A 10,812-nucleotide genomic window follows, 5' to 3' on the forward strand; every position below is an offset into this window, starting at 1 on the left:
CGCCAATTCTTATGGGGCAAAAATTGGAAAAATTTTGTGACTGGCTAAATTCAGAAGCGTAACATTTGACAAAAAGTGAAATTATTTGGAACTTGTTATATGAGTAAAAGCACCACAGGACACAGCGCAACAAGTTTTGTGCAAAATATATACAAACATTACTTCAAGAAGGACAACGAGACGTGCAATAGCTGTTTCATTCTTCGGTGTATTTCGAGCAAAATACGAGGCTACTTCGGTTACTGTTTCAGCAGAAATCAACGAAATCTGAAATTCACATATGACAAAGTGTAACAGAATAAACAAATCGATTAAATCTAGAAAAAAAGAAAAATCAGTTTAATGGCGACAAAACTATCATAACAGAGTTATAGTATAATATTGTATTGTGAAGTTAAAGGGTTAATATGGGATGTTAGGTGAACAACAACGAAGGTATTATGAATAAATAACAAAAAAATGAAGAAACTAAAGTAATTAGAAACCTCAACTTTTTCGTAGGTTATATCTCAAAACAACGGATGGACATAGCCATTTTGAATACTTTTACTTACATGTAAAGGGGTGGATAAGATTTTACTAGGCGAGATGGGTAAAATATTTATGAATTTTGTCTTCTAAGGAAGTGCATTCATAAAATTTAATTTCCATTAATGCTATTTGCTTTTCTGAAACAAACAGTAACTTTCCTACGTGTAAAAGAAAAGTAAGTGCCATTTGTTACCTCTTGCCCAAAATCTGACTTCAAGCCATGTCGAAGACATTCAATAATTGAAATAAATAATGCCTCCGGTAAACTTTCAAGAGATTGTGGTGTCATTTCAGTGAAGTATAAGATGAAGCGATAAAATCTGAAATGAATACTGGCTGTCAAAACTCAAAAGTTTTATTCTGAAGAGCAGTATTACAACCTTTAGCTCACACACTCACTACCAAATCCTCTATTTTTTTCGTAATTGAAGAACAGTTACAAACATAAACAAAATTTACTTCCGACATAATGAAGGTAATTTGAGCAGATCGTCTTCCATAATAGGCAACAACATCTCCAAAGAAATTAGTGCAACGCGAGAGCCACTTTTTGTAAATTCCATTGTATCTGAATTACCAAAACGATAATAGGAAGTTTCAAATAGAAATTATTCGAATACCCATCCTTTTATCAAAAAGTCCAATTAAATTCATGGATAAGTCAAATTAAAAAACTATTCTAATCAAAACTGAAGTTTGCAATGTTTTCTGTACCAAAGTCCATCCCGAACTTCATAGAATTTTAAGAACAAAAGTGGAACTAAGGAAAAACTGAACATTTTTCAACCAAATTTCAGGCATAACAAAAAGAAAAAGGACCAACCAGATGAAGATGAAGATGAAGGAATGACTGATAGAACATCTTTGCTCAAAACATTGGCAAGAATATCCAATAGTATAATTAAATCGGATGCCTTCTCTTCAACATCAACGTTAATTACTTTGTACCGTGTAAACTGCCCATCCCGATACACCCTAATAAGTTCTAGCAATGCCTATAAAAAATTAGATTTTGTATGCTTCAAGACTACAACCCGACCATGAATATGGGCCAGAAACTTCAAGCAAATCAAGAAGACTGGACGATGTGATAGCAGGTTGGAACTTAACAATTTAGATTCGCTGAGACTTTAACTAATGATTAAATTAAACAAAATAACTTGCCAGTCGATTCAAAAATCTCTTTCAAAAACCTTCCACTAGTGACCGAAGACTTATTGCACTGACGGGGACACGGGATGGTATGAAAATCCACAAATATACCTCATAGAGGAAAATCATATCATTACGATCCTCACTGTAGACACCCATACGTCTTGTGACATTGTTGAACAGATCCAGAATTGCATTGGTAAGAAGCTGAGATTCTTTGTGTGACGATAATAAACCAATTGAACATGTCAAAACTGGTGATAAATATTCTGGAAAATAGGTGCTTCAGACTATTACAACCAAATTTAGCTTTTTAAAATTCGAATTTTCGACTAGTTTTCGTCAATTTACTAAATAAATACAAATATTTGGATTTAAATCTGAATATACCAAATAAGAAATGAGTGTTATAATTATGAGCAGCTTCAGCCAGACCACCGAAACAATCCATTAAGTCAACGAGATCTGTTTCTCGACTTGTTTGTTCCCTAGACAGTAACGTAAATCTTTCACGAAGTGGTTGCAATACCTGTAATACAATCATGATGAAGCAATACAAACAAAATGGTTGCTTCGACGAACTATTTTTTCTTTTTGAACTTCATTTGGAAAAAATGACATTTCAAGTAAAATTTAGTTCTTCCTTCCAACAAATAAAGAAAATGAATTTGCGAATATTTGAATGGATTCTAAAGTTTATGCTCCAGTTTACAAATGGTCTAAATAATTTTTAGCAATCAGAAACAATTAGAAATGAGGATTAATTCAACATAACATCATTTGTAGTGCCATACCGGAAGTGAAATTACCCATCCAATACAATAATATATAAAGTCATCAACAAAATCAAAAATAAATAATCTAAACTGACATTCTGAAATCCTAATAAAAACCTCTGTGTAGCCTCATTTCATGGAACACTATCAAAATGTTTCAATGAAACATGCTAGCTTTAATTAGAAGAAAGCAAAATCAGCCAATACTAACGTGCGACAATAAAATCTGATCTAATGAAATAAAAATAATACAATTGCACAATGTCATTGTATCTGTAAATGTGGCCGAATAACTTCATGAAGCAATGAAAAATGTAGCAAAACAGATTAATTTATTAAACCAACCATTTCATATAAAGTTTTCGTTATATTTTCATCATTGGCCATGGCACCAATTTGCACTAAGACTTTGATGAACGAATGACGAGCTGGTAATCGCTCAATTTGCACCAGTGAAAGACATGGAAAAAGGAGAGGACTTTTTGCCGCTTCACTACACCCGGTACGCACCAAGCCAACAAACACTTCCACAGCATCCATACACAGCCTATAATTGAACAAACACAATATAAGTAGAGTAAAGCATGCATGAGTCATAGGAGAAATCAACATTGCGTAATCTTTTCAGTAACAGCGCAGTTACACAAAAAATTGAAGAATATTCCGGTTATTTAATTTGCGGCAAAACTGTGGATGGTTGATTCCGAATTTAATGGACAATTAGATTGAAATATTTCATCTTTCATATTATGTGCCAAAATCACCTAACCAGTATTATTTCCGCACCACGATAAACACTATAGTCCAACTACCTACTAATCTCATTTAAAGCAAAAAAAAGGAAAAGAAAAAGTGAAAACAAACTTGCGTTCTCCTGAAAGATTGTTTATTATGCCGAAAGATTTCTGCAAAGCAAAGTCGACCATAGTTTGCAAAACACTTTCTATTACAGCTGCCAATCTCTCACTGTCCTCAGGATTCATAGAGTGAAAACCTAAAGAGCATATCAAACGTCCCATACACCATAGTGACGAACGTGCTAGTTCTGGACTAATTGCTTCTGCACCACGATCCATCAATAGTTTATGTTCGATGGAACACCAAGCCAAAACAGCACCTATTAGTCTGGAAGCAATTGTATTCTAAACGTTATTCGTACAGTTAAAATTGAACAATTTAACAATGATTCCCAAAGGAAGCAAAATCTGTCATTTTTAAAAATGGCTAATATTGATTCAAAAACCATAAAAACCATTTTTTTTTTCAAAAACCATAAAAACCATTTAAAAACTGTTCAAAATTTGTTTAACCTTAGAAATTTTATCCTGCAGTATACAGTGATAGTAAGCAAAGTAACTGCTATCGTTGCATACTGCTCGTCTCCATAAAACTTATGGACCATTATATTTTATGTACTTCGACATTTCCCGAACTAATACTTACTTTGTAATAGGATCTACTCGTGCAGGATCAGTAATCGTATTTGGTGAATCAATGCAAGCTTTGATATATGGTACAGAAGAATCGATATCTACAACGTTACCATATGAATCATTTTCAAAATGCTCCAAGATATCGCTTTGCAAATGTGAACTACCATCGTCATCACTCGATGTTAACATAAAGCCTGGAAAGATTTCCAGATATATTTCTTAGCTTTTATTCTTCTAAATGATTACTGTACATTCAGGCTATCTCTAGATCGACTGAAAAAAAGTGCGCAACAAGATATATATAATTCAGTCATCAGTGTTCATTTCATCTTATTACTCATATATAACTGAGCTTACAAGTACAGTGCTGAACTGTTCCCTTTGATTTATGCAAGCTTTATAACTTCAGTGATTTTGTTTCGATAACAGAAAAAAGTTTCAAGTCAAGACCAACATAAACTCACCAGTTAGCAGCAGAGTCCAATGCATATCCTCGCGCCACGTATTCAATGTTTCATCGCCTACACCCATTTCGATAAAGGACAAAAACTGCTTCAACTTGTCAAAAAGAACTCTGTAAAGAAAAATAAAACAAAAAAAAAAGGGAAAATAATTCCCTGCGCCAAAAGGTTACACATACAAAAGTAAGCAAGTCAATATAAACCACATTTCCATGTTGAGGAAAAGTGATTATCATTGACGTCGCATGTTTTATAGCACTCCTTTTTTGAAAAATTCTGAAATACTACATCTAACTGATAAATTCATAAGTGCAAAACAGCAAACTTGTATTCAATATTCAAAAGATTCAAAAAAATTCCAGCGATAAATTTTAAAAAAGAAAGCAAGTAAGCTTACGTAAACATCCGGGGTAACATTTGGGAGGAATAAAAAGCAGAAAAGTGACCGATAGAGTTCAACAATTCTTTGAATATTTCACGATCATCATCAATTTCATCGTCACATTCTTGGACTGGAACCTGGAAAGTAATTTAAATGAAATCCATACAAACTGAACAAACTAATATCGATTCCATTTTTCAGTGAGAGTTCATTTGCGTAGCAATTTACTTACTAACATGAATATAAAAACTGTTCAAATGTGAAATATTTTGCAGTTTTAGACCAATACATAATTCATCATCAAATATTTGCTGATATTTTTATCGGATTAAGCCAGTTCAACATTCTCTCCTGTAGTTCGTTCAAGTAGCTATGTAACGTGGAAAACGTAAAACAAAACAATGTTAAACCCAAAGAAAAGAATGCAAATGGTAGCCAATACCTTTACGCGACAACCATACGGTTCCGACAGAACGGCTCGCATAAATGCTGAAATGATCGTTAAGGTTGATTCTTCAAAATTGACAGGATAACGGGAAGTATTTCGGATAATATCGCTGTTGCGAAGCATCACCCACCAACCATCGTATAAACTTTGCAAACTCTCAAGGTAAACATGATCATCTTCTTCCTTGAAAAATTAAATTTATTGATAAATTAATCAAAATGTTAACAAATTGCTTAGTTATATTGATTGAATAAATAATTAGTAATTAATCCTATAATGAGCTATGTCAGGAATGAAATAATCTGATCGGGCGAATTTGATGGATGCACTTGAAACGCAGTTTCTTGAAGAATAAGAACACCAAAGGAATTTAAGAATTTTCCTCATCTTTTCTATTTAAATCTCAAATGTAATTTGAAAAGTTAAGAAATGAAAATTTTATGGATCGCATGAATCTTTTTAAATTTTATAAACAAACGGTCAAGTGCGTCTCACCAAAGCTTTCTGCATAGCAACCGCAGTCAGATGCTCCGCACACTGTACGACAATGTTTACAAATGTTACAAATGACATTTCGGCTCGAGGAAAAGAAAGAATTCGATGATATGTCAGCAACTTATGCACAATTAAGCAAAGGCCGAGTATCTCTCCTTCCAATGGGCCACTGAAAACTAAAAACCTTAAAATTGGAAATTTTATTTGAACCGTGAAAACCGCTCATAAATACGCAGAAAAACGATTTTATAATTGTCTCAATTATTCCACATACTTTTTCTCAGCATTTCTTATGTTGCCTAATTCAGGGAGATATATGCAATAGACAAAAAGAAAATCCAACTTCCGTGCTATTCAACAGCCGATTAACAAGTCAGATTTAGACCGGTGAAAGCAAATAAAGCTTTATCTATTCTCTTTGTAAGATTTGGAATGATATTTCTCAAGTAATAAGTGATAAGCTATGGTAGTTTGCCTATTTCATGCTAATCCACGTATAATTAGAAGCTTTACATTCACAAAAAATATTTTGAGGAAAAGAAACAGGCTTCGCAAGTATAACTTTGGCAAAAAATACCTTCCAAAAATATCCACAAAACCAGCGATGAAATTTGATACATATCGATCATGAGCATTAGCAAAATTTGAAGCATTGGATGAAGATAATTTTTGGGTGGTAACTGATTCACTATCAGTTAGAACAGGTCCCATCAATGAAGATAACTGAATAAGGCAATTCATTGAGTGTATACAAAGCATTTCACTGTGACGGACTCGCTTGTGTACCTGAAAAATTATCCATGATTAATTATATGGATACCTTACTGACTTGCCATTCAAAAATAACTGTTGTACTTTTGGTAAAATATGAATATTTCCAAAATTCCAGGCTGAGAATATATCATGCTATCACAAATATATTGTGATGGATATTATTCAGATTTTTACAGTTTTATCTGAAACTCAGTGTTTGCTATTCCCTAGAAGAATATAACATTATATGCAAACTTCAAAGAAAAGGCGCAAAAATTCATCCGACTGAAATATTGTTTTCCATGATTCAGGAGGACGTAGTGCTGCAGCGGGTGCTCCTTCATTTGCAAAAGTGATTCGAACCGGAAAACGATGAATCTCGAAATTCCAGGAAAGAACTAAGTCAGCTACTCGAAGAAAATTTTCGCATATACTCACCTGAAGAGCAATACTAGAAACTGTACGATTTTTGCATAAAATTTCAAAGAACTGTGAAATCTCATGCAACGACCAACGTTCCGAGATCATAGTGTCTAATAAAATATCAAAACTATGATCTTCTGGTTTGTTAGTTTATTCACATTGAAATAATGAAGATGAAGATCTTCTCAAGCATAAAAGATTTCGTTAGTAAAAAGTTATGGCAAATGTAACTCTCAAAAACTGCTAAAAATAACCCGACACTTAGCCTTAGGTTATCAAAATTATCAGGATAATGAAAGCTTCCATCTATTCCAGGTAGGATTTATTGCTTCCGCTACTGTTAGTAAAATATTATTTTTTCTCGATATCGTTCCCACTGTAGTTAGCAATCATTATTTCGATATCGCTCCCACTGTAGTTAGCAATGGCGAGCAATAATAGCTTGAATAATTCCTGTTGGTCGCTATGCTTCATATCTTGAGGAAGATTAGTAAAAAAAACGAGATACGTACATAATATGGTAATGAGAGATCAGCAGTGAACAGAAGTTCAGAAAAAGTACGTATACACTTTTCGAATAGTCGCTGTAAGCCTCCATTCTAAAATATTTGATGTTTACGATTTAATAATTTATATCTAATGAGGCAGCAACCTCACTAATTAAATCAGCACAATTACTTATGCCCATTCAAATAATTTACATAGCCACAGCTGAAAGTTGCTATTCGTACTCCTTTTATCCGCATTCCTATTGTACTCCTTTTATTCGCATCCCACCGTATTTCTTTCATTCGTATTCCTATTTCTATTCTTTATCTGCCCTCCTTGTTTCAACAGTTCCAACAGTCCCGAAAAAAACCGGAAAACTTTTAAAATTTGACTTTAAAAAGTGAGAAAGCACAACTCAAAAATTTTAGTTTTTTTAATGCAAATGAATAAGAGTAAATAAAACCTCGAACGAACGCCTGGCCCTGACATGGAAATCAAAACTGATGCCGAGATTGGACGTCCTCCACGATGTTGCAAATTCACTGGCAATTGCTTCGATGAACTCACACGCAATCGCTTGCTAAAAAAAACTAAAATTAAAGAAATATGTCAACTTAGTGTTATCCTAAAATTGGATTTCAACTAAATCTGCAAAAAGAACCTAGCAAAGCCGGCACTTTCCTCAAATAGCAAAAATGTGTTACTTCCTATTTGTAGTATTTTCATCTCTTGAAAAGTGAATGACGTGTGAAAATTTATGAATAAGTATATCCAATGCCATAAACATCATAATTGTAAACAATGAATCCATTTAATTAAAAGAACAAACATATTTACAAGTTGTGGATCTTCGTTAGTCAACAGGAAATGAACAGTTTGGTCCAGTGTATCGGCATCACACGCTTTATCATCAAAAATAGATCGTTTTAATAACTTCGCACATGCCCTTAGCATTTCGGTTCGAATCAACTTTGAAGCCCTGTTGACAGTGAAGTTCCATTTCATCAAATATTCAAGTGAAATGAGTGATATTTCATCAAATATTCAAGTGAAATTCAAGTTAAATAATGTTTGTATAAGCTGATTAAGTATTTAAATAATAATTTGAAGTGTCAAGTAATATTCGAAAATTCCAGTTGACTGAAGTGAAAATATCATGGTTGATTTTTAAAAACATTTTACCTGAATTTATGGACGGTATTTTCTAAAAAATATTCGAAGCATTGCTTAAAAATCTGTGGTTCCAAAATGGACCACTGTTTGAAAAGATTCATAACTAAAAGTTGAACCATTTCAAAAGTGACAAATTCATTGGATGTTGCTTCTGAAAACAATGACAATCGATTCATATGAAAAATGCTGCTTCATGCCCAAAAAATATATAAGTGGATAATAAAAAGAACTCGAGCAAATATGATTTGTTGACGACTTGCAGGAATTTTGCTAACTAACAGAACAGTCAGAAATCGAAAATGAAATGAAAAAGAAATAGCAAGAAGCCGAAATTAGCTGATATTAGAAAACATAAAAACCAATGACTAGACGACAATATTCTGGAGAAAATTTCCCGTTACGAATATTGATAAAAAATTCTTCAGCAGCTTTTCGAGCATCATGCGAAATATTCGGTGACTGAAAAATTCTAAGTCTTAAATACAGTTAAATATCTCTTACTGTATTAAACCAAAAAGATGCGGAATTAGCTCAATCAAGCATCATAAATATAAGTACAAATATAATAAATCAATCTGCAACATTTACTTTGAAGAAATCTGAAAATAATTAAACATTTGATCACAAAATTTTTATTGAAACTTCAACGACCCCTGGACGAATGACTGCATGTGTAATTCGAATTTGGTGAAGTATATAGTCACTTGAGGACCACTTGAATCTGACCGCATACTCCTAACCCAATCACCACTTTACTGTGAAGTAAACCCTCCTAAGCGTCAGTTAAAAGACTGGACCGTTGTTTTTCCAGTTAAGACTAATTTTAAAGTTAGGAACAAACCATAAGTATATTTGCTGCTTCTTCCATTTGTGCCACATGGCTTGGATCGAAACCAGCTTGATTACTAGTCGTTCCTTCCATGTAGAATGCTCGTTAATGACAATACAAATCCATTTACGATACAATCCAGGGAAAATTGAACAGCAGTGTTCTATGTTAACCTAATGTTCCTTTAAAGCAATTAACAAAGAGTAACATATCAAGTGTGTTCGCTGCGAATTTTCAACTTTTCCCAGAACTATCATACTTTCCATCCGGATATGTTCCACAGCATAGAACACAGACATAACCCTTACCAATTTTACCATATATTCCATTTATTGAGCTAAGAATTTTTCCGATATTAATGCAATGATGACATGACAAGTACAGCGGGAATTATCAAATCAGTGTTGGCATATTACCATTTTTCCATGCGAAAATCACACTTTTAGTTGCATTTTTTACTAACCTCTGCACTGCTGCTATTTATCCATCCAGACCCACTCTCAACAATATCAGAACCGAAATATCTTAAAAACTACCACACACACTTAAAGAACAATAACAGCAGGAATTACAAAATCCATATACTAGCTGGTTAAGCCAGAGCAACACTGTCAATAATACATTAAATTAAATTTTATAAAACATCCTATCAAAACATGCACATCCATATTGGAATCCTTAATTATCCAGCTTATGAAATAAACCTATGACATATATATTAACTTCAAACGCATGCAGCTCCAGATATAATTTCGATCAATTCGCGTGTGATAACCGATTGTCGTGTTCGATTGAACGACATCGTTAATTTATCAATCATTTCACCTGTAATTTCCATTTCATGAAATCCCGAAATGTTGTTTATATTTTTTCGTTTGCGACTATGACAATATTGGACGGATCAAACACATGTTCGATCAGTTGCAATTTAAAATCTCCTGCAAATGCTTAGCCAATCAGTGTACAACTTTGCTTTATTGATTAAGCACAAATCCCTTCTTCCAATGTTAGTGAAATGACAATAACGAAACCGAGCTACCAGTTATAAGTTATGAGTTACTACGATAAAGTTGTGCGGTAAACTGATGCTGGGGATAGAAACGAAATGAAAACTTCTATGTAACATTGATCTCACGATAGCCCCTTGATCAACCACAAATCTATACAGTATTCAGTAAAATCTGATTTGAATACTATTATCAAAAGAAAGCACGCACTCAGATTCTAGAAGGAGCAAAGATTAAACTGCAAGCTTTAATTTAATTTTTAAAATATTTTTCTGAAATAACTTTGTAAAATCTACAAGCTATCCCAACATACCAGCATTCTTGCTTGCTGAATCCATGGCAGTCATTCGGGAACTTTGTTCAGATGCAGCAGATTCTTTCAGAGCATAATAGAGCAGTTGAGCTAACGAGTAATTAGCATAATCGTTTAGCACACTGTCATCGATCGAGTCATACATTG

General features: G+C 33.4%; 2 protein-coding genes across 2 annotated transcripts in view; both read right to left on the reverse strand.

Moving 5' to 3' along the window:
• Positions 1-9,438, reverse strand: part of LOAG_17920 (hypothetical protein) — a gene marked incomplete at its 5' end in the record, with an annotated part of 11,260 nt that extends 1,822 nt beyond the window's left edge. The window contains 21 exons of the mRNA XM_020450588.1: positions 163-267; positions 725-851; positions 991-1,099; positions 1,355-1,526; positions 1,795-1,952; positions 2,074-2,212; positions 2,805-3,006; positions 3,324-3,584; positions 3,903-4,086; positions 4,357-4,466; positions 4,751-4,872; positions 5,178-5,366; positions 5,679-5,847; positions 6,256-6,464; positions 6,687-6,869; positions 7,367-7,453; positions 7,807-7,923; positions 8,181-8,322; positions 8,526-8,667; positions 8,876-8,975; positions 9,358-9,438. Of these exons, the coding sequence (XP_020305718.1) occupies positions 163-267; positions 725-851; positions 991-1,099; positions 1,355-1,526; positions 1,795-1,952; positions 2,074-2,212; positions 2,805-3,006; positions 3,324-3,584; positions 3,903-4,086; positions 4,357-4,466; positions 4,751-4,872; positions 5,178-5,366; positions 5,679-5,847; positions 6,256-6,464; positions 6,687-6,869; positions 7,367-7,453; positions 7,807-7,923; positions 8,181-8,322; positions 8,526-8,667; positions 8,876-8,975; positions 9,358-9,438 (3,108 nt within the window). The remainder of the gene's footprint in view (positions 1-162; positions 268-724; positions 852-990; positions 1,100-1,354; positions 1,527-1,794; positions 1,953-2,073; positions 2,213-2,804; positions 3,007-3,323; positions 3,585-3,902; positions 4,087-4,356; positions 4,467-4,750; positions 4,873-5,177; positions 5,367-5,678; positions 5,848-6,255; positions 6,465-6,686; positions 6,870-7,366; positions 7,454-7,806; positions 7,924-8,180; positions 8,323-8,525; positions 8,668-8,875; positions 8,976-9,357) is intronic.
• Positions 9,439-10,069: 631 nt separating this feature from the next.
• LOAG_09256 (ATP synthase F1) overlaps positions 10,070-10,812 on the reverse strand; it is a gene marked incomplete at both ends in the record, with an annotated part of 3,417 nt that continues 2,674 nt past the window's right edge. The window contains one exon of the mRNA XM_020447894.1: positions 10,070-10,170. Coding sequence (XP_020301920.1) covers positions 10,070-10,170 — 101 coding nt within the window. The remainder of the gene's footprint in view (positions 10,171-10,812) is intronic.

This window comes from Loa loa, assembly GCF_000183805.2.
Source record: "Loa loa unplaced genomic scaffold supercont3.151, whole genome shotgun sequence".
Taxonomy (NCBI): domain Eukaryota; kingdom Metazoa; phylum Nematoda; class Chromadorea; order Rhabditida; family Onchocercidae; genus Loa; species Loa loa.